Genomic DNA, 25,059 nt, shown 5'->3' with positions numbered 1-25,059 from the left:
TGTTAAAAATGAAAATGAAATAATAATTTAAAAAATATATATTTTAGGGCACGGATTTCATTTAGAGCCAACATTTACCAGCAGCAGCAACGGATTTAACAACCGGTGGAAAGCATCAGCATCTCTGAAGAGCCATCATGAAAGTATGGGGCACAAATTTGCAATGGAGTTCAAGCAAAAAGAGACAAGCGGATCTAAAATAGCAAACATGCTTGATAAGGGACATTCTGTGTTAGTTATGGAGAACAGAAAATGTGAACACTATGGTGTCAGTGAGGAAAACCTGTCAGCAGAGCTCTACCAGGTGCGGCGGCTTCTACAAATGAAGGAAGAAAAGGGACATGCCATGCACAGCACACAGGAGTTCCTATCCTTAATGCGGCCATATAACGATGCATTTATGGACCTGTACACGTTAATATGCATAGCCCTGACTCTTCCTGTCGCATCAGTGAGCTGTGAACGCAGTTTTTCTTGCCTGGGCCGTGTAAAAAACTACCTGAGGAACAGCAGTGGAGACGCTAGGACCAGTAATCTGGCACTTTTAGCCATAAACACGGAGAGAACGAGGATCCTTGACTGCGAGAACATCATTGATGCCTTCGCACTCAATCACAGCAACAGACGTATTGTTTTGTTGTGAAGACGTCTATGGTAAGTGCTTGATTTCCCCCTCTGTTGGCTATTGCAAATTTAATTAATTTGGTGGTTGAAGCACAAATCTTGGCTCTTCATAGTTACATCTATGATGCTCCAACAATCGGAACACTGTTGATTTATCATTAGACTAGTGTTGGTAACTGGCTGTGTGATTTCGTGATCTGAGCATTTTAGGCCGAAGCGTGCACAGTGTCTGTTGCCTTCAGTTTGCTGATCCGTTGTATTCAGGGCTTGACTGTGACAGAATTGTGTAAAATATTATTTTCAATAGAGTGAAGAACACCTGGGAGCACTATACAGTAAGTTGAAGTAAATTGATAATACGTCTATTGTTTAAAAAAAAAAGATACTTATTACATTTAACATTTACTCACCTATGTTGCTCATTGTGCTCAAAGTCATGCAAAAATAATGGAATTTCCACGCATTGCAGTCTGAGCTGGAAGCTGTTGAGAAATAGATCCACGACCTTTTAGTGAGACAAGCCGAGCTGATAGACCGGCGGTTAGCTCTTGAAACATCACGCGCCGATGCACACAAATCAGTTATTAACGTTACTAACCCGCTGACTCCGACCTCATCTACTCCGTGCGTTACTCAGCATCGGTCCCGAGCGTCGAGGTCGCGATCAGCCATGGTCTCGTTCACTCCGGCTCCAACACGCCACCACGAAGCCTGGATGGTTCCGCAGCGGAAGACGCGAGTCAGGTCTAGACCAAGACTCTCTCTGACCCTCCCGGTTTTCGAGTTATCCACACAAAACCGCTTCTCCCCTCTTCGCGAAACCAAACGCGATGCTATGATCATCGGCGATTCCATCGTTCGGCACGTACACGCTACGTTAGGTAAAAGTAAGGTGCACAGTCACTGCTTTCCTGGTGCTCGTGTTTCTGAAATCGCTGCTCGCGTTCCCGAGATTCTGAACGGTGACGAGCGCGTCAGAACTGTGGTCCTGCACGCGGGAGTGAACGACATCAGGCTGCGCCAGACGGAGGTTCTGAAGAAAGACTTCAGGAATCTGATCGATACGGTACGCAGCACATCACCTGAAACAACGATCATAGTGTCAGGACCGCTTCCCACGTACCGACTAGGACATGAAAAGTTTAGTAGACTATTCGCGCTAAATGAATGGTTAATGTCATGGTGCAGAAACTGCTCTTTGTAAATAATTGGAATCTGTTTTGGGAGCGTCCTAGGCTTTTCCGTGCCGATGGCTTACACCCAAGCAGATTCGGAGTGGATCTTCTGTCGGATAACATCTCCAAAATGTTAAATACCATTAGATGACTAGTAACCAAAAGTCCAAATCATAGTCTCTCCTGCACCAATTTAACTGATTAAACTGATATAAATACTAGTGTAGAACATTGCATAGAAACTGTGTCTATTCCTCGTTTAGTGAGATCAAATAATAATTCTACTGCAGGATCTAGGAAAAATCTAATTGTTATTAAAACAGAAAATGTTGCTATTAGTAAACAAAAACAATTTTTAAAGCTAGGTCTTCTAAACATTAGATCACTCACACCTAAGGCAGTTATTGTAAATGAAATAGTCACAGATAATAGCTTCGATGTACTTTGCCTTACTGAAACCTGGCTTAAACCAAATGATTATTTCGGTCTAAATGAGTCTACTCCATCTGGATACTCCTATAAGCATGAGCCCCGTCTGATTGGTCGTGGCGGCGGTGTTGCAACAATCTTTAGAGATATTCTCAATGTTACTCAGAAAACGGGTTATAAGTTTATTTCGTTTGAAGTACTTGTACTAAATGTTACGCTCTTAGATGTTAGAAAAAAATCCATATTATCTTTAGCCTTGGCTACCGTATATAGACCGCCTGGGCCTTACGCTGATTTCCTAAAAGAGTTTGCAGATTTTCTCTCAGATCTATTGGTCAATGTCGATAAAGCATTAATTGCTGGAGATTTTAACATACACGTAGATAATTCAAATGATGCGTTAGCGGCTGCGTTTATAGATTTATTAAATTCCTTTGGGGTCAAGCAAAACGTCACCGGACCAACTCATCGTCTTAATCATACACTCAATTTAATTATATCACATGGAACCGATCCAACCGATATAGATATCATTCCACAAAGTGATGATGTCACTGACCATTACTTGGTAACTTGCATATTACGTACTGCTGTAATATGTCATGCTGCGCCGCGTTATCGACCAGGCAGATCAATCCTTCCATCCACCATAGATCATTTTTCAAATTGCTGATCTAATCTGTCTCAGCTGCTGCCTGAACCCAAACAAACAGATGAAATAGAAGAACTAACTAGCACTATGAGCACCATTCTCTCTAGAACATTGGATGTTGTTGCACCCATTAAATTAAAAATGTTTAGAGAGAAAATTAAAGCACCATGGTACAATAATACTACGCATGTTCTAAAGAGAGAAACCCGTAATTTAGAGCGTAAATGGAAACAAACTAATTTAGAGGTCTTTAGAATCGCGTGGAAAGACAGTATGTCACGTTATAAAAAGGCCCTAAAAGCGGCCAGGGCTGAGCACCTCCGCAAACTAATAGAAAACAACCAAAACAATCCTAGGTTTTTATTTAACACCGTGGCTAGACTAACAAATAAACAGACGTCACCCGAACAAAATATCCCGTTACAGTTTAGTAGTAATGATTTCATGAAGTTCTTCACTGAGAAAATAGAAAACATCAGAACCACAATTGTAAACGTTCAATCCTCAATCGTGCCTTATAATCCAGCCTCAATTATCCCCCCGCAAAAACAATTACAGTGCTTTACAACTATAGAACAAAAAGAGTTAAATAAACTTATCACTTCATCTAAAACAATGTTTATTAGATCCTATACCAACTAAACTACTGAAAGAAGTGTTACCTGTAGTGGAAGAGCCTCTCCTCAATATTATTAAAGGAGTCATAACCTAGTATTACCTTGGATACCTACTGCTGTATTATAGTCTTTCAGGCCCTTCTAAAAAAGAAAAGTGGAAAAAAAATAAACACAGAGCTCCTCAGACCCTTATTTCTGAAGGCATTATTGTCTCGCGAGATCTGATGCGATATTTTGGCTGTCGTGGACGGTCATTTTAATAATGCAAATGAGGGGCGCGTTGATTGGTGGCAGGAAGGAGGGGGGTTGACACCGCAGGTAATGCTTTAGCATATCATTCCAAAATGACATCATGGCGCAAGTTATGAATTTACCCGACCTGGCCGCGACCGGCTTCCCGGCCAGTGTATAAGTATGAGGCGCCGTTTAGGGCTTAAATCAAACTTCATTCACGCACACATATATGAAACACACTTGCATACATACTAAGTAGTCACACATACATGTATATGAACTCTCCACGCACATACTCATATGAGACGCGAGCACACACACACAAACTCGCGCACATACTCATATAAGATGCGAGCACACACACACACAAACTAGACGCCGCCTCATATATAAGCGTTAGGCAATCAATATACAATAGCCGAATTCATGATGATCTCAGTCATTTGTTGTTTGCAAAGTAACGTTAGCAGCCATTCCCCATGTTTACCTCGAAGCTAATACTCCCGCTAGCATACAATAGCCGCATTAGCAGTTAGCTGCTGTTTGTTACACACAGTAGAGCAATAAAAACTCAGTCTTACCGTTTCAATTTCAGGCAAGTCTCTGATGGTTGGAATTGCACCTTTTTCCAAACAGAGCTTCGAGGCCAACTTCGCCTGATATTGCCCCAAATTTGTGTATGATTCCTGTGTGAACTGTTTAGCGCAGACTCCTAACGATAAGCCAGTTGAAAGGGTTGTTGGGACAGCGTCATTAAAAATGAATTTCATCCACTGGTCCCTGATAGTTTGGTCCGTTTTTGGTAGAGAAAACACATTTACATGTTGTTTGTGGCAGTCAACCACAGAGCAACTCAGGTGTGTACTCGTTTCTCCATCTTTCTCGACTGAACTGAATATGAGGGGGAGAGGGGCAGGGCTTCCCGCGGCATAGGTTTGCGGTGTCCATATATGGTATATCCTGCCCCGTCATGACGTCAAGACGGGGCTGAAATCAAAATCTCGTATTTGAGTGCGCGTGCACGCGCTGGTTTATTTATCCTGAGGTAAACAAACGCTTCACTTTTAAATATCGGCTTCCCGGCCAGTGTATAATCGTTAGGCAATCATAACATACATTGATTCTCGTGGAAAAGTGAAAATTGCAGGTTATGACTCCTTTAACTCATCTTTATCTTTAGGTCATGTTCCAAGAACATTTAAACTGGCAGTTATAAAACCTCTCATTAAGAAACCACAATTAGATCATAATAATCTAGCAAATTATAGACCCATTTCAAATCTTCCATTTTTATCTTAAATACTAGAAAAAGTTGTGTCCGCTCAACTGGGCTCTTTCTTGCAAGAAAATGATATCTATGAAAAGCTTCAGTCTGGATTCAGGCCGCATCATAGCACTGAAACTGCGCTCGTTAAAATCACAAATGATTTACTTTTAGCTTCTGACCAAGGCTGTATCTCAATACTAGTTTTACTTGATCTTAGTGCTGCGTTCGATACTATAGATCACACAATACTCTTAGATCGACTACAAAATTATACTGGTGTTCAAGGACAAGCATTAAGCTGGTTTAGATCATACTTATCTGACCGCCACCATTTTGTTTATTTAAATGGAGAAAAATCGATCATAACTCCAGTAAACTATGGAGTGCCGCAGGGATCTGTGTTAGGCCCTCTGTTATTCTCAATATACTGTATATGCTGCCACTTGGAAATATTATAAGGAAACATGGAATTAGTTTCCATTGTTATGCTGATGACACTCAAATATATATTTCATCACGGCCGGATGAAAACGCTAAATTATCCAAATTGACAGAGTGTGTTAAAGATATAAAAGACTGGATGACGCGTAATTTTCTTTTATTAAATCCAGACAAGACAGAGGTAATACTTATCGGTTCAAAAAAACGCCCACAGAACCTCTCACAATACAACTTTGACATCGTAGGATGTCCTGTTACTTTATCCTCTACAGTAAAAGACCTGGGTGTTATACTCGATTGTAACCTGTCTTTTGAAAATCATATTTCGTATGTTACAAAAACAGCCTTTTTCCACCTTAGAAACATTGCTAAGCTACGTAATATGCTATCAGTTTCTGATGCAGAAAAGTTAGTTCATGCATTCATGACCTCGAGACTAGATTACTGTAATGCTTTATTAGGCTACGTTTACACGGAAACGATCTGAAGAGAAAACGCAAAAGTGATCACTTTTTATTCTGCATTTAGACGAGCGTTATGGGGGGGAAATCTGCGTGCATACGGTGACGCAAAAGTGTGTGAAATTCAATGTAGTATGCACTCCAGGCGGCTAGGTGGCAATGTGAAGCACTGATCGGTGCCTTCACTGTCTAGCAGACTTTTGCGTTTTTACCGTTTAGACGGAAACGCGACGGTGGAGCGTTTTTAAGATTTCCACTCTGGAGGGTGGATTCACTTTTTTGCGTTTTTAAGCCCCAAAAACGCCGTCGCCGTCTAAACGAAAGGCACATCTGATAAAATATTTTTACGTTTTAAATGTAGCCGCTAGAGTTCTTACTAGATCAAGAAAATATGATCATATAACACCGATTTTATCATCACTACATTGGTTACCTATAAAGTTCCGTATTAATTACAAGGTATTGCTACTGACTTATAAAGCCCTAAACGGCTTACTGTAGCTCCAGTCTATTTAACGGATCTTCTATCGCCCTATAATCCATCGCGCTCTTTAAGTTCAATAAATTCGAGGCTTTTGGTTATACCTAGGATATACAGATCAACCAAAGGAGGGAGAGCATTTTCACATTTGGCTCCGAAACTCTGGAATAGTCTTCCTGATACTGTTCGTTGCTCAGACTCGCTCTCCCAGTTTAAAACTAGATTAAAGACGCATCTTTTCGGCCAGGCATTCATATAATATTTTTAATCTTACAGTTCAAACTACAATCCGGCCTCTAGTTCATAAATGCCAGAGGAGAACTGGCCCCGACTGAGCCTGGGTTCTCCCAATTTTTTTTTTGTCCATTAGGTCACCTGATGGAGTTTTAGGACACCAATAGGTCACTTGATGGAGTTTTTTCGGTTCCTTGCCACTGTTGCCTTTGGCTTGCTCAGTTGGGGATATTTTGGGGATATTTAATTTTATTTTATCAATCAATAAATTCCACTAGAAACAAACCTTGTTGTATTCTTTTATTTTAATTTAATACTGTGAAGCTGCTTTGATACAATCTGTATTGTGAAAAGCGCTATACAAATATACTTGATTTGATTTGATTTGATTCTTTGTCTCTGCGGTCTACATGGTTACTATCGTCTTCTGTCTCCATCTTTGTTCTGCTCCCGTTCTACCTAACTTCTGCCCAACGCTCTGAGCTGGGGTTTTAAAGGGTTTCTGCAGTTCTGACTGCTGCTTTGTTTTCAAAGTCGTAAATCATGTCTTCCCTGGGGGTGTCGGTTCTCTAGCTTTAATTAGAGACCAGATGCAACAGTTTAGGCATGATTTCTAATTATCAGAATACGAAACGTTTTACACAAATTTAATTCCAGCCATCTTTTGAATTAAGAACATACAATGAGTTTGAGTTTGAGTTTGTTTATTTATAAAGCACATTTCAACAGTCACAGGACTGACCAAAGTGCTGTACAATCATTAAATAGAACATAGCATACGGTTAAAATACACAACAGCTGAGAGGTTACATGTATAGTATTAGACAATTGAACTATAGACATATATTCAACATCACATTAAAATTTATAGGCTACAGAAGAGAGGACACTTAGATGGTATTAAAAGCTAAGGAGAATAGATGAGTTTTCAGTAGGGATTTAAAAACTGGTAGCGAGTGAGCTGTTCTAATTTGTATTGGCAGGTTGTTCCATAATCTGGGTCCCACTACTGAAAAGGCTCTATCTCCTCTACGCTTCAACCTTGTGCAAGGAACAGCAAGTATATTAAGATTACTGGATCTTAAGACACGGGACGGGCTGTATAAGTGTATGAGTTCTGATAGATAACTTGGAGCAAGATGGTGCAGGCATTTGAACACGAGTAGGAGAATTTTGTAATCAATCCTATATTGGACAGGTAGCCAATGTAGAGCTCGCAGGATGGGTGTGACATGATCAAATTTACGTGTTTTCATAAGAAATTTGGCCGCAGTATTTTGAACAAGTTGAAGGCGTGTGAGCTGGGCTTTTGAAATGCCGCAATAAAGGGAGTTACAGTAATCCAAGCGTGAAGTTATAAACGCATGGATGGCTGTCTCAAGGGATTTTCCAGGAATAAAATGTTTGATTTTGGCAAGAAGGCGGAGTTGATAAAAGCCAGACGCAACAACAGAGGACACCTGTTTCTCTAAAGTTAAGCGACTGTCAAGGAAAACTCCCAGATTTCGTACGCAGCTTCTATTAAAAACCGACAAATTGCCCAAAATGCTGCTGTAAAACTCAGATTTGTCAGATGGGCCAAAAACTATAACTTCCGTCTTTGAATCGTTTAATGTTAAGAAGTTATTTGCAAGCCAGAGCTTTACCTCATCAAGACAGTTCATTAAAGATTTAAGTGCAGAGGGGTCATTTCTTTTAATCGGCAAATAGATCTGGGTGTCGTCCGCATAAAAATGAAAGGAGACACCGTGTCTTCTTAAAATCGCGCCCAGAGGAAGCAGATATAAAGAAAAAAGCGTGGGGGATAAAATAGAGCCCTGAGGCAGACCAGTTTCAAGGAGGGCAGCAGAAGAGGTGCAACTGCCAATCTTGACTGCAAAATATCTGTCGGTTAAATAGGAATTAAACCATTCTAAGACTGAACCTTTCAGTCCCAAATGTTTTAATCTAGATAGGAGCAGTGAGTGATTGACAGTATCGAAGGCTGCTGTTAAGTCTAATAATACTAAAACCACAGGGTTTCCAAGTTGATACAGCACAGTCTTTTCCAGAATCTTTGAAATAAAAGGAAGTACAGAGATAGGTCGATAATTATTTAGAACTGAAGTGTCTAAGGAAGGCTTCTTGAGTATCGGAGAGACAAAAGCCATTTTTAGGCATGAAGGAACCGAAGCAGTGGATAAACATTTGTTTATGAAAGATAATAAGCCAGGGCCAATAGACTCTGTAAGCATTTTAAAAAAGCGAGAATGTATATCGTCAGAAGGGCAAAAAGAGGGTTTGATTTTGGCAATGGTTTCCGTAAGCAATTGAAAAGTAATTGGTTTAAAAGTGCCCCATGATGTTTCCGGCATGCTCAGATCATAGTGATCATCATAAGGAACTGTTATCTGAGGCCTTAATTTAGCAATTTTGTCAATGAAGAAGCTCAAGAAGCTTTCACATAGTGCATTAGAGGGGTTTGGAAAAGTATAAACAGGTGGATTTAAGGCAGCTTGTATGACGGAGAACAGAATCTTAGGTCTATGATGGTTGTTAGAAATCATGTTCGAGAAATAAGCAGCTTTTGCGGCTATTGCAGCTGACTGATAGGCCAGTAGGCAATCCTTCAGTGATTTAGATGACGACTGAAGTATGTCCTTTTTCCATTTCCGCTCCGCTTTTATACATGCTTGTCTTAATGTGCGGGTCTCTGGGGTTTGCCACGGATCTGTTCTAGTTCTTTGATTTTGTTTAAAAACTTTCAGAGGAGCAATTTTGTTTAATACCTCCAGCCATACGTCCTTAAGTAGATCCAGATGACAATCATGCTGACAGGAAGCATGACACACTTTCATTCACACACCTAATAGTTATAACAATTAACTGAATTATATGGCATCGAAGTATATTAGATACACACAGGTATTGTAGAAACAACAAAAAATTATGTAGTTGCATGATGTTTGATTATAAGTCCATTGAAAATTGTTCTTGAATGAATTTATGTATAGTTATAGGCAAAATCTCAGTTCTCGTGGTTTGAAGAGATTTTACTCTGTGTCATTCAGAGGTCCTTAAGAAAGATGGGGTCTGTTTTGTCGCAGGGGTCAGGTGACCTCTTGGTAGGGCCCTGACCAGTACCATCTCTGAACCGATCCTTCTTGCAAAACTATCAAACATTGACCAGTTCTTCCTTTAGTTAACCAAATAAAAAGTCTTTGGTTAGCAGACTTGATGATTTGAGTCTGGAATGTGAAGACTGTGTGGGATTATGTTTGAACAAAATCACCTAGAAGCTTCAATTGTGTTTGATTATAGGTCAGTCAAGACTTGTTCTGGGATGAGTTTTATGGATTTTGATTTGTAACGTCTCTTTGTGTGTAAAGTCTATGGGGCTTAAGACAGCCCTGAGGTCATGGCTAGTTCCCACTGAAAGCTGTTTTGTTCAATCTCTCATGGGACCTTGGTCTTGGTCATTCTCTTAACCAATCAGTATTCGGCAACAAAGCTAGCATTGACCAGTTATTTCGTTAGTGCTGGGGGGCTCTTCTAAATAGTCAGACCGGTGATGCCGGACCCGATGGCAAGATTGATGATGATCATGAGACGTTCTGAACAAATCTTCCCCCTTCATTTGCGAGAAGCGGAGAGTTTGAATTAATCTTCTGGAAGAAGATTAGTCTGTGTTTGGTTCATACTCACAGTCGTTACAAAATATACAGCTGAGTATCGTCAGCATAACAGTGAAAGCTAATTCCATGTTTCCTAATGATATCTCCTAATGGTAGCATGTACAGAGTGAACAGCAGCGGTCCTAGTACTGAGCCTTGTGGTACGCCATACTGAACTTGTGATCGATGAGACATCTCTTCATTTACTGCTACAAACTGATAACGGTCAGATAAGTATGATTTAAACCATGCTAGTGCATTTCCCGTAATGCCAACATAATGTTCTAATCTATTTAAAAGAACGTTGTGGTCAATGGTGTCAAACGCAGCACTAAGATCGAGTAACACTAATAGCGAGATACAACCACGATCGGATGATAAGAGCAAATCATTTGTGACTCTAACGAGAGCTGTCGTTAGAGTCATTAGAATAGGTCGTTAGAATAGGGTTGAAAAATAAGCAGATCTAGCCGCTTTTAAAGCCTCTCTGTAAGTAATTGAGCTCTCTTTCCATGAAATGCGAAATACCTCTAGTTTTGTTTTCTTCCAGTTGCGCTCCATTTTTCTGGCTGCTCTCTTAAGGGCCTGAGTGTGCTCGTTGTACCACGGCGTTGGACTATTTTCTTTAATCTTCTTTAAGCGCAACGGAGCAACTGTGTCTAAAGTGCTGGAAAAGAGAGAGTTAAAAGTTTCTGTTGCAATATCGAGTTCTTCTAAGCTATCTGGGATGCTGAGATGATGAAACTGATCAGGAAGATTATTAATAAAGCAATCTTTAGTAGCAGAAGTGATAGATCTAACATATTTGAAACACGGAGTTGTTCCAAAAATACTCCTTCCGGTTTGTCACAAGTTTCGGAAAGTTTTTTTCGAGTATGGCTCTGTCTTACGTAAGATAGAGCGGAATTTCCTTATATGGGTCCTAAGGGCACTTCTGCCGGAAGAACCGCGGCCGCGCGCGCACTCGTAGACTAGAGAGAGAAGAGAGCGAAAGCAGTACGTTACCTCAAAGCGCTATGCTCGGCTTTTAGGGAAGTCAATGTCACCAAAGAAGTGGGTTTTTGGTTGGCAGGGCAAGACAACCCTGCACAGATTCCCAAAGAACCCAGCGTTAATGGAATAGTGGATGGAGTTTGTTTTTTCGAAGCATCAACTGAGGTTGTGCACGACTCTTTGTTCCCTGCATTTCGACGATGATTGTTTTATAAACAAAGCCCAGATCGACGATTTGCAGATCGTCTAATGCTTAAGGATCGAGCAGTCACAATGATAAAGGTTCGCTGTCGCAATGCGGTGAGTAAACTACTTCAAATGTCTCTCTGTGTTGTTGTTAGATTGGTTAGCACAGCTATAGCACACCGCCCACACGGCCCGCCCCCAGCCGCTCGTTTTTTTCCGGAAAGACTCGGTACAGCCTATCTTTCACTTATAAATATAATAAAACTAAAGACGTTTTGGAGATATGAAGGATGCAATACTACTCTATAGGTACTCAAGATTAACAGGAGATTGAGTGAAAATGAGCATTTCACCCCCCCTTTAAAGTAATGTAATCGTCTGGTTTTAGCCAGGTTTCTGTCAAACACAGCACATCTAGGTTATTATCTGAAATCATATCATTAACAATGAGTGCTTTTGAAGTAAGCGATCGAATATTCAGCAACCCGAGCTTTAGCATATGCTCATCTGTATTATAGCTGTTTTTTATTTGTTGAACATCAATTACATTTTTAACCTTAGATGGGTTTAAACGTTTTTTGGATTTCCAAGTTCGGGGAACAGACACAGTCTCTATATGATGATAGCTAGGTGAAAGAGGCTCTATGTGATGGGATTTATCTGACCTTGGTGACGCGAGGCCGCTAGCAGACGGTCGGTTAAGCCAGTCTGTCTGCTTCCTGACCTGAGCCCCAGATTGTCATGTTTGAGCTCTAAGACTATGTGCCATATTACTAGAGAGAAGAGCAGCACCATCCCAGGAGGGATGAATACCATCTCTCTTCAACAGGTCAGGTTTGCCCCAAAAACTTTTCCAATTGTCTATGAATTCTATATTATTAAGCGGACACCAATTAGACAGCCAGCGATTCAGTGAACACAATCTACTAACTATCTCATCACTCCTGCGAACAGGAAGGGGGCCAGAGCAAATTACAGTCCTTGACATCGTACTTGCAAGTTCACACACCTCTTTCACACCCTGGGCCTTCCCGGTCAGAAGTGACCGGACACCTAAAAATGAAACTTCCTCCATCCCAGTAAAACCAATGCAATTTATTTTTGTTCTATAATATTTATTCTTTTTAATTTTGTATTTTGAGAGAATGTTATTGAATTTATTAATATTTATGCAATATTTATGGTCTATTTTTTCCATTATAAATAATAATAAAAAATATATATATGTATATTTTTTTTAATGCAGTATTTTAGTTTAATATAGAGTCTAGGCCTTCAAAAAAAATTTTTTTAAGCAGATTAGCACCATCTGGTGAGAGTATGGAGAGAAAGCGTAGAACCATGGTGTAACCACTAGATGGCATGTACAGCTCTCTATGGAGAGGCATGTGAATTCCCCAGCTGTTTATGGACACATTTACTTTTTTTTTTACAGAATTTGTAACAAAAAAAAAATGCAATTCATTCAATTATAACACTTTATGTAAAATATATATATATTTTTTTTTTTTTCATTTTCCCATTCATTTTCTATGGGGGTCATTTTTAACCGAAGACCACAAGTGTGACTATTTTTTTTACAACTACTTAGCATGCTCGGATCATGACCTACATTTTTTTGTGTATTCACATACCTAGGTATGCCATAAAAGTCACCAAGTTTCGTAATATTCTAATGAAGCTGTGATTTTTAAAAATTCAAAACAGATTTTTTGTAATCAAAATTATTGGTGTGTATGTGTATAAAAGTGTGTTTGTATGTGTGTGTGTGGGTGGGTGTGTCTTTTTTGCACTCTTGATGTTGTAGAGTGTCACCCCTTTACAGCTGTGTAATTTTTTTTAGGATTGTGGCTGATTTGTAGATTGTACAAACAAATATTCGGAGAATAATTTTTTTTTGTGTCAATTTCCCATTCATTTCCTATAGGTCGGTCATTTTTGACCGAAGGCCTGTAGTGTGACTATTTTTTTTATGACCACTTAGCATGCTCGGATCATGACCCCAATTTTTTTTTTTTTCACATACCCAATGCCATAAAAGTCACCAAGTTTCATAACATTCCGATGAAGCTGTGATTTTTAGAAATTCAAAACAGAAAATGTTTCGGTCAGAAATGACCGAGGACCGTCTGAGGGTTAATATTAATTTTGGTGATCTCCAACTGGCGGAGTCGAACATCATTAGTGCCGACGTGAATAATGATCTTAGAGAATTTACGATTAGCATTAGCCAGCACTTTTAAATTTCCTTTGATTTCAGGCGCTCTGGCTCCCGGCAAACATGTGACTATGGTCGCTGGTGTCTCTATTTTCACGTTCCGTGTAATAGAATCGCCAATAACTAGGGCACAATCATTCTCAGTGGGTGTTTCACTGAGCAGGGGGAAATCGATTTGTTATGGTAATCGGAACGGAAGAGTGGTTTTTAGATCTGCGACTAGAGCGATCCCTCACTGTCACCCATTTGCCTGGCTGCACAGGCTCTACTTCAGCCGGAACCGCATCATGTAAAGAGTTCACTATGCTAGGCGCATCCAAAGCAGTATTTGAATCTCTAGCACTCTTACTATCCTCAATTAACGTTTGGATGCGTGTTTCTAATTCTGAAATCTTCTCCGTCAACCTAACTGTCTCCTTACATTTATCACATATAAATCCTATATTGCCGACAGAGAAGGCTATGCTAAACATGTGACATGAAGTGCTGGTGACAATAACAGGACAAGACATTACAATGTGTGCCTCTATGCACTTTATGTATTAGTGGATGTGTAAAGTGCCGTGCTTAGCAAAGAGTGTCATCTCTTGCTATCTTTATTTATTAATTCTATGGCTGCAGGTACAAAAGTATTCCTATATCGTTTGGTTCTCCACCTAGGGGCCACAAACCGACATCAAGATAATATATATGTAAACTGCAGGCTTTTTTGATTCTTTTTTGTTTTTTACTAAAAAAATATTAACACAATAGGTTGCTTGTACTCATATTATCATAACTTTATATATATATATGGAACATCCACTAAGCCTCTTTAACCATTGTTACTGTAGACTCACAATGTCCTGATGGAGTAGATTTGTCTGCAGTTTAAAATCATTGGTTACCCGTAAGCCAATCACATAACGTTTGGTTATGGTGTGTGTTATGGTGCGTTCAAGTCATCTCGTATAGATCGTATTTACGAGTTGAACGCACTTGAACGCCACCACAATGTCGTAAATACCAGTGGGGAGCTTGGGATTTTCTCTAAGCTCCGATCTTTACGAGTTGGGGGCGTGTCAGTGATTAACATGGCGGAATCAAGACGTAGGCTAAAGGTATTTAGCTGTGATATTGTCAGGCTTTTCTATTAACAGCTCAGTTAGCTAATCGCCAACACAGAATATGATAGTATTATAATATAACTATGCAACATGTAACGATGAGTTGGCGGTGGCTTCATAAATTAATTAAAAACATAAAAATACAAAGTACACCTGATGCACATTTCTTTGTTCTTCATTTTCTAGAACAAGAGTTTAAGAACCTTACTGTATTTTTGTGTAATTAATTAAGAGAAAGTACTCCGCCATCTTGCTCCGACGAAAGTGACTTTTACGCACATGCCGTTATAAGCACGACTTCCCACCTCGTACGTACGAACTTCCCAGGAGGACTTGAACACACCATTATGCGCATGCTCAGCCGCATCTAACTTCCACTGTAAACACATGTATGATGCGAAAACAAAACCATCGAGCGAAATACCGGAGTGAACATGGCTGTGAACGACTTTTGCAGATTATGTGAAGTAAATCTACGCATCCACGGTACAATCAGCGTGTCAAAAAGACAAAAAGAGTGTCATCTCTTGCTATCTTTATTTATTAATTCTATGGCTGCAGGTACAAAAGTATTCCTATATCGTTTGGTTCTCCACCTAGGGGCCACAAACCGACATCCAGATAATATATGTGTAAACTGCAGGCTTTTTTGATTCTTTTTTGTTTTTTACTAAAAAAATAGTAACACAAAGTAGGTTGCTTGTACTCATATTATCATAACTTTATATATATACAGTTTACGTAACATCCATTAAGCCTCTTTAACCATTGTAGACTCACAATGTCCTGATGGAGTACATTTGATAGGGCAGCTTTGTGATCCAAGTTTCATGATGTCATGAGTGTTCAAAGAAATGATCCACCCCTTCTTTGCAAACCATTATACATTTTAAGACAGTGTCATAATCTGGCAAATGGACCGAAACCAAGAAAATCAAAAGGTAAGCTTGGCAAAATATACAAAATAATATTAAAGATTATAATTATTGTACTTTTAAATGTATCCATCTACTAGATGCTTTATACAAACCTACATACACATGAGGAATGCTATAAAAAAAGTTGTTTGTACTATAATATTGTATAATACGTATATAAATCTTACTTCACAGCTATGTTTCCACTGATTATATTATCTGGTAAGCCAAACATTTTCATAAAGTGTTTCATCATAAACAGCTTGCTACTCTAAATTCATGATATGGCTTTTGTTGGGCTTCTGCTGGTAAAATTGTTTATTTCCATAGTCTAAAAAATACAGTCTAACACATTCATTATGTTAAATAACATGTTAAATGTGCCGGCAGGTTTTATCACCTTCACCTTGAGTGTCCCTCAGTATGTCTTTGTTAATGAATCCAAGACTTGGGCAGAAGCTCAGAGATACTGTAGAGACAAATACACTGATCTGGCCTCCATTGAGAATGAACAACAGATGGTTCAGTTATTGAACACAGTGAATGACAATTCCATTGATTTGGCCTGGATTGGACTCTATGATGATCTGAACAGTTGGAACTGGACTCTAGAGGACAGTGATTTCTTCAAGGAAGGACGGAAAGACTTCAGGAACTGGTATAACCTAGAAACAAGTAATTATGGAGAACAAAGTATGTGTGTGCTTATGTACGTGGGAATATGGTATACAACAAGCTGCTCCAGTGCATTTTATCCTGCTGTCTGCTATGATGGTAAGCTGTTCCAATAGAATGACTAAGACAGTAAACAAAAATACCAAATCAACCTCTGTCTAAACTTAATATGATATTAATATCTTTCAGGAAGAGAAAACGCCAGTGATGCTTATGTTTACATTTACCAGTCCTTAACCTGGACTGAAGCTCAGAGTTACTGCAGAGAACATCACACAGACCTCGTCAGTATCAGAAATGAGACTGAAAACCAGAAGATTCAGTATTTATTAGGGGATTATTATAAGTATCATTTTGCTTGGATTGGACTGTACAGAACCAGATCTTGGTCAGATCAGAGCAACTCTTCATTCAGTAACTGGAGGACAGGACAGCCAGATAATGCTGGAAACAGTGAACACTGCACTGCAGTGTCATTTAGTGACTCTGGGAAATGGACAGACGAAAACTGCAATACTGCATTACCTTTCATTTGCTACAGTGGTGAGTAGATCATAAAGGGATAGTTCTTCTAAAAAAGAGTAATCTGGCATCATTTACTCACCCTCGTATCATTCCAGACCTGTATACATTTATTTATTCTGCTAAAGACAAAAGAAGATATTTGAAGAATATTGGTAACTAAAAGTTTTAGCGCCCAATTACTTCAGTTGTGTGAAAAAAAAGATAGCACTTAATTTTACAGTCCTTTTCCCCATGTATGTACTCTGTACTTATAACTGCTATAAATATAACTGGGTAATAACTAGGTACTAACCCTAAACCTAATCTTAACCCATGTAGTTACTACCCAGTACTTTCTTAAGTAAGTTCATGTAAGAGCGCCATCTTCTTTTGTCTTCCACAAGAGAATAAATGTGATGGAATGAAATGAGGGTCAGTAAACCACACTGTTAAAAAAAAAACGTGAAATTTACGGTAAAAAAACGGCAGCTGTGGTTGCCAGTATTTTACCGTAAAAAATAAGGTAGCAACCTTTTATGTTTTACGGGATTTAAATTTACGGGCAAAAAAACACAATGTAAAAAAAAACCTGTGAAATTTACAGTAAAAAACGTTAGCTTGGTTGCCAGTATTTATATGTAAAAAATATGGTAGCAACCTTACTTTGAAAAAAAAAAAAAAAAAAACCTTCAGCAGGATTTAAATGTGTGGTCAAAAAAAAACATCAGCTGTGGTTCCCAGTACTTTACCATAAAAAATACAGTAGGAACCTTTTAGTTTTCACGGCACAACCGTTATATTACATACACCGTTAAATGTTATCATTAAATTTCACTGAAGTATTAAAGTCTGCTTTATATCTTTGCAATATACTGAAAACCATCATAATAACACAAATGGCAAAAAAGAAAAAAAAACCACGATGATTTAAGTATACCATTAGTTTTTCACAAACTGAGGTACATGGTAATATTGAGAAGGTGCACAGTGTCATACACACAAACACAAAACACCATCATGGTGACATACACACGTGACTCCAAATAATGCCATAAACAATTCATTAAACAATATATGATGTAATATAAACCAAAAAAATATAATATAAACTGATAACAAAAACCAAGAAGAAACATAATTATTTAAATTAAATAGCATCAAATGTGAAGTGTCACACAGGGAATTCTGGGAATGTCCATTTAGAGAAACAACAGGAACAGAAAAAAGAGACGAGCAGAAACACAAGAACTACAACTGACTTCAGCCACAGCCTCAGATGAAATCAACTGAAGATAAAAAACATTAAATCTGTGAAGATCTCAGCAGAGGAGGATTAAACAACTCCACAAACAGCATTACCAGCTTCACTTATTACTAACCAGACTGACTTTATTTCTGTCAGACGCCTACAGTTCTGTTTGAGAATTAACAGAGGTTTAGATGTTGATGATTTATTGTTTCATTTGAAGTCACCATGATGGAGATCAGTGACTGCTTTAGTTGGGGTTTTGACCCTTGACTTTCTAACTTTAGTTTTTCTCTGCCTGCTTGTAACTCTGTGTTTATAAGACATGTTGATTATGGCTAGGAAATCAGAGAGAAAATGAATCGTGTGATGGCAGTTGTGAATCAATGATGGCACACACAGATATCACTGAACTCATTAAAATCCTTCTTTCTGACTTCGGTTTATGTTGTTGGTTAGTGAATCTGCATAAATGCCCAGACTTTTTGATATAATATAAAGGATTTCTTAAAAGTTGTTTAAAAAAAAAAAAAATCGTTCTTTTAGGCACACACAGATGTCAAGATTCAGTCTATGCAACTCAACAATGGTGAGGAGCAGAATATTCAATTAGGAAAAGTAAATTACATAGACTTCAAACTTTATTATTTTCAATAAAATATCAACGTCTAAACCTCTGGTAATTCTAAATAATTAGATTACAGGAAACCACAGCTGGCAGGTTTTTATTTTTTATTTTTTATATAAAAGTTCAGTTCAATGTTCAATGCCATAAAACCTAAAATATTACTACCGTATTTTACCGTATAAACTTTAGTTCAGTGCCGTAAAAGCAAAAACAATTCTACCGTATTTTTTACGGTAAAGTACTGGCAACCACAGCTGCCAGTTTTTTTCCGTAATATTTAGATCACTGCCGTAAAACCTAAAATATTACTACCGTATTTTTTACGGTAAATCGCTTTCAACCAGCTGCCAGTTTTTTACCGTAAACTTTAGTTCAATGCCGTAAAACATAAATATTTATACCGTATTTTTTACGGTAAAGTACTGGCAACCAGCTGGCAGTTTTGCACCGTAATTTTTAGTTCGATGATGTAAAACTTTGTAAAATTAGTAAACATTTGCTACCGTATTTTTTACGGTAGGCTAAGGTACGGTAAATGCAACGGTAAGTTTTTTTTTTACAGTGTACTTCCAAAATCCGTACATTTAACAGTATATTAATGTACAATTACATGAAATGTCCCGTGAGAGCTATTACAGTTTTTCACTGTATATAGTAAGGGTGCATACCGTTAAGGAATTAACATTTTTTTTCCGTTGCTTTTTTACAGTTTTTTACTGTTAAAATTACGAACATTTTTAACAGTGCATGACAGAATTATTCTTTATCCCTTTATTATCTTTTCTATCAATAATCCATTAAATCTATCACACACTGCCTCAGTGTGTTCATGTCGATTGCAAGAAAGAGTAGATATGTTTAGTTGGGTTCCAAAGTCTGATCAAATAAGCAAATTGTGACACAAGAAAAAGAAAGACAAACCAAATACTAGATATTCTAAAATTCATGTTAATTTTTGCAATTCATTTATCACTCAATTTTTAATGCTGCTCATATAATTTATAATGAGAAAGAAAAAAAAGCTAAATCTTTTCCAGCATTCTCAGATTTTGAACCATATTGAATTTATCACAAATATTTAGGATACATAAAAAAACTGAATATATTAGAAACATTTGTTTACTGTATTTACAGCATTAGCATCATCCCGGGAGTATCACTTTGTGAATGAGTCTAAGACCTGGACTGAAGCTCAGAGACACTGCAGACAGAATTACACTGATCTGGCCACCATTGATAACATGGAGGAAATGAACAGTCTGATTAACACAGTTAATGGGAGTTACACTGGTTCAGCCTGGATTGGACTGTATGATGATGTGAACAGCTGGAGATGGTCATTGGAAAACAATGATTTCTATCAGGAAGGAGAGAGAGATTTCAGGAACTGGTATCATGAACCGGACAACTATGGTGGGAAAGAACTGTGTGTTTACATGGATCATGATGGCATATGGCATGATATATCATGTGACAACACACTGCAATTCGTTTGCTATGATGGTAAGGTTCATATAGTTAGTTTTATATATTAATTTAAATTTGATTATTTTTTTATTTTTTTATTTTCAATGAGAGCTAATTTGTTATTATTTAATATTTAATATCTTAGGTAGAGGGAATGCCACACAGAGTTACATTAGAATCACTGACAGGAAAACCTGGTCAGAGGCTCGTAGATACTGCAGAGATCATTACACAGATCTCGCCAATGTGAGAAATCAGACTGAGAACCAGAGGATCCTTGAGACAGCAGGTGGATATGGAGTCTGGATCGGCCTGTACAGAAACAGGGTTTGGTCAAACGGTCAGATTGCCAGTTATCAAAACTGGAGACCACAAATTCCTGGGTTACAGGAACAACCAGATAATGGAAATAATCAAGCTAACGGATATGGATATCAGCACTGCACTGCAGTATCATACCAGTATTCAGGCCGATGGACAGATGAGATCTGTGTATCCAACATGCCTTTCTTCTGCTACAGCAGTAAGTTCACTCACTTTGATGGATGCCTTTATTTGGCAGGAATGCGAAAGACTTTTAGCACCAGTGTCTCCAACATGAAAGATCAACATGTTTAAATTAGGCTAAAGGCACCAGGCCTATAAATATGTGGATTCAAATTATATTGTGAAACTAAGCTCTGAAAACCCTTAACATTTAAATTTTTAAATAAAAAATAGATAAAGGAAAGGAAACCACCTCATTGGTGACCTAAAACAGAACTTTTACAACAAAACATCACCAAATACAATAAATAGAGATACAGCATCTGTTGGGGGTCCAAGCAGAGATTTTATTCTTCTTCTTCTAACTCCAAACAGAATCCTGTCAGTTGCCAACAAACTTTTTTTTTTAAGTTGCTCATAAAAAAAAAACCTTGAGTTTAACTTTGTTTTTTTAAATAATCTATTTTGAAATCTATTCTATTTGGTGTGCATCTCGGCAGGAAAATAATTAGTTTAGCTGTAATATTTAATTCAGCACTGTAAAAAAAAAAAAGAATACACCATATCTACTCAATAAAATTGTGGCAACAAGAAATATTATTAATTAAATAAATAAAAAATAAGAAGTGAGTTAGAATTAATCAAATTAATTCCTTAAAACCATTTAAAACAAGTAAATGCAAATAGCACACAAAAAAATATGTAAAATTTAAACAAAAATATCTTAACAGACAGACGTCAAAGATGAATTGAGAACTCTTTATTTTTTATTGCCAACATTGAAGACACCTGATGATAACAAGCAGATTCACTGAATGAAACAGAAACACAAGAACCACAACTGACTTCCAGCCACCGCCTTTGATGAAATCAACTGAAAAGACATTAAATATTATAAACCAGATGACTTTTTTTCTGTAATTCATCAACAGTTCTCTTTGAGAATTGACTTTATTTCTGTCAGATGTCTACACAAACTATTATTGAGAATTAACAGAGGTTTAGATGTTAATGTTTTAGTGAAAATGTTTGTTCACCATTCTGGTGATCAGTGTTTGTTTTAGTTGTACAGTTTGACCCTTGGCTTTTTAAGTCAGTTTATGGCTTTTCACTGAAAATATTTTGTTTGCAAAGATCAGACATTCTGAATTAAAAAAATGAAATATAATGTAGGATTTTTTATTTTATTTTAAATACACAGACATACAGAATCATCATATAAATCTCAACAATGGTGACATACGTCTTGCCACAATGCGTGCTGGGAGTCATGAGTTGTATACTATGGTGGCTCCCAGGATGCATTGGGGCATGAAGCATGTCAGCATTGTTGAAATTAATATGCTGATTATGTACGCATCTAAAAAAAAAAAAAAAAATCCTACAATGCATCTAAAAATTCCAAATGCCTGGTATTTGCCAACAAAATATTGTCAGTGAAAATCATCTAATAACTAATTTTGATCAGTTATGAACTTAGACAATATTTTTTCTTTACAATGATTAACATTTTATCATCTGATTGTCTATGTTTCTGTCTTCCTTTGCAACAAATTATATGCTTTAGCAAACACTGTTACAAAAAACACAAACTGACTTAAAACTCCTCAAACTGCCCAACTAAAACAAAACACTGATCACCATAATAGTGACCACACATTTTCAATAAGACATCAACATCTGAATCAACATCTCTTAATTCTCAATAAGAATTTTTGTAGAAATTTGATGAGTAATAAGTGAAGCTGGTTATGCTGTTTGTGGACTTGTTTAATCCTCCTCTACTGAGATCTTGAGAGATTTAATGTCTTCTTTTATCTTCAATTGATTTCATCTAAGGCTGTGTCTGAAGTCAGTTGTAGTTCTTGTGTTTCTCTTTCATTCAGTGTGCTAGTTTATGAAAGCGGTTTACCACGCTAATTTTTAAACTAATTCAATCATAAGTGAAATGTAAAAAAAAAATAATCAAGTGTGAAGTGTGACTTACATGTATGACAGTAGTTAACAACTTAGTACAATGAACGTTTGTACAGTATGGCTTGTTGGTACATCACTGACCAGGTGATTGCAATTTCTTTTTTCTGTGCTGTAAAATAATTCACAGAGACCTGCACACAATCTTCATGCACCCACCAGTATCACTTTGTGAATGAGTCTAAAACCTGGACTGAAGCTCAGAGACACTGCAGGCAGAATTACACTGATCTGGCCACCATTGATAACATGGAGGAAATGAACAGGCTCTTTAAAACAGTACGTAGGACTTACTATGGCTCAGCTTGGATTGGACTCTATGATGATCTGAACAGCTGGAAATGGTCTCTGGATAATGCAACTTTAGTGGGAGGATTTAAAAGCTGGTATGTCCAGCAACCAGTGAACTCAGGTGGACAGAGTCTCTGTGTGTACATGTCAAATTGGGGAATATGGAGTGAAATCTCTTGTTACTATACACTTCCATTTGTTTGCCATGATGGTGAGAACTGCCGATGGACTTTCTAACAAGTAATTAGAACAAAATTTTTATGATTCCTTGATCACATCACATATTTAAAATGTTTCCCCACAGGAAGAGTGAATGCTAGTGCAAGTTATGTGTTGGTTTCCCAGTCTAAAACCTGGACTGAAGCTCAGAGATACTGCAGAGAACATCACACAGACCTCGTCAGTATCAGGAATGAGACTGAAAACTACAGGGTTCGGTCTTTATTTCAGAATTATTCCTCTATTTGGATTGGACTGTACAGAACCATATCTTGGTCAGATCAGAGCAACTCTTCATTCAGTAACTGGAGGACAGGACAGCCAGATAATGCTGGAAACAGTGAACACTGCACTGCAGTCTCATTCAGTGACTCTGGGAAATGGACAGACGAAAACTGCAATACTGCATTACCTTTCATTTGCTACAGCGGTGAGAAGATCTCTAATAATAATGACAACCTTTAATTATTTATTTTAAACAATGTAACAAATGAAAATAAGATACAGTCTATTAGAACATCAAAGAATAAAGGGACACATCATTTCTAAATGTGTGACTAATTTTTTGGTTTTGTATTTTTAAAAATGTTCCTATCTTGACAGGATTAGCATCATCCCGGGAGTTTCACTTTGTGAATGAGTCTAAAACCTGGACTGAAGCTCAGAGACACTGCAGACAGAATTACACTGATCTGGCCACCATTGATAACATGGAGGAAATTAACAGTCTGATTAACACAGTTAATGGGAGTTACACTGGTTCAGCCTGGATTGGACTGTATGATGATGTGAACAGCTGGAGATGGTCATTGGCAAACAGGGATTTCTATCAGGAAGGAGAGAGAGATTTCAGGAACTGGTATCATGAACCGGACAACTATGGTGGGAAAGAACTGTGTGTTTCCATGGGTCTAAATGGAAACTGGTTTGATTCATCATGTAAAGATAATTACACATTTGTCTGCTATGATGGTAAGGCATTCCAATTGAACTTTTTATATAAATGCATTTAGTTTCCTTTCAAAAGTCTTTCAAAAGTCAAAGTCTCAACAAATGCTACTGTCAGTATTGTGGTAAGATCTCTAGAACTCTTAGCTTAGTTGGCTTGGATCAAACCCCAAGTATACTGTATACTAATATTAAAATTCTTACTGTAAACTATGGATTTAAAATATGGTTGACTAATTAACAAATTAACTGACTTGATATTAAATGTATATGTGTATCTTAGGTAGAGAAAACACCTCTCAGAATTATGTTTTGGTATATGACGGAAAGACCTGGGCTGGAGCTCAGAGTTACTGCAGAGAGAAATACACTGACCTGACCAGTGTGAGAGATGAGACAGAGCGTCAACAGATACTGAATGTTACACGTTATTATTCTGGTTATGTATGGATTGGTCTGCACAGAAACAGACTGTGGTCAGATCAGAGCAGCTCTTCCTTCACATATTGGCTGCCACATACTCCAGCTGTTGATGCACAACCAGATAATGGTTTGTATATCCGAGGACAGGACGGAGCTCAACACTGCACCGCTGTGTCTTTAAAATACTTTGGTCAGTGGACGGATGAGAGCTGCTTTGCCAGTTTGCCTTTCTTCTGTTACAGTGGTGAGTAAATATAACTTCTGTAAAGAAATGAAAGAATCAGGCTATAACACCCAAAAACAAGAAAATGTGGATTTAAATGTGGATTCTGTCAAATAAAAACAATAGAAAGATTGTTTCAAAAGTGTAACATGCTAAAGTTTTGCTAATGCAAGCTTTCTGTTTGCTTTTCGGTGACCACGATGACTATCATATCAACACCCCATTTCAGATAAGTATGGTATGTTTGTGTAAAAATGTGATCCATTTGTTTCTTTAATTTTCAATAA

The 25,059-nt window shown here is 37.8% G+C and overlaps 1 protein-coding gene across 1 annotated transcript; it reads left to right on the top strand.

Moving 5' to 3' along the window:
• Window positions 1–238: 238 nt before the first annotated feature.
• Window positions 239–24,801, top strand: LOC307171825 (C-type mannose receptor 2-like; the record flags this gene model as incomplete). The annotated part of the gene is made up of 9 exons (XM_079893697.1): window positions 239–626; window positions 16,079–16,381; window positions 16,553–16,906; window positions 19,876–20,244; window positions 20,354–20,731; window positions 22,799–23,080; window positions 23,264–23,608; window positions 23,782–24,150; window positions 24,410–24,801. The coding sequence occupies 9 exons, from the start codon at window positions 239–241 to the stop codon at window positions 24,799–24,801; spliced, it is 3,180 nt and encodes a 1,059-aa protein (XP_079749823.1).
• Between the last annotated feature and the right edge of the window lie 258 nt (window positions 24,802–25,059).

Source organism: Squalius cephalus (assembly GCF_949319135.1).
Source record: "Squalius cephalus genome assembly, chromosome: 1".
In the NCBI taxonomy this organism is placed as follows: Eukaryota; Metazoa; Chordata; class Actinopteri; order Cypriniformes; family Leuciscidae; genus Squalius; species Squalius cephalus.
The sequence above is the reverse complement of the archived record's forward strand: the minus strand, read 5'-3'. Positions and strand labels throughout refer to the sequence as shown.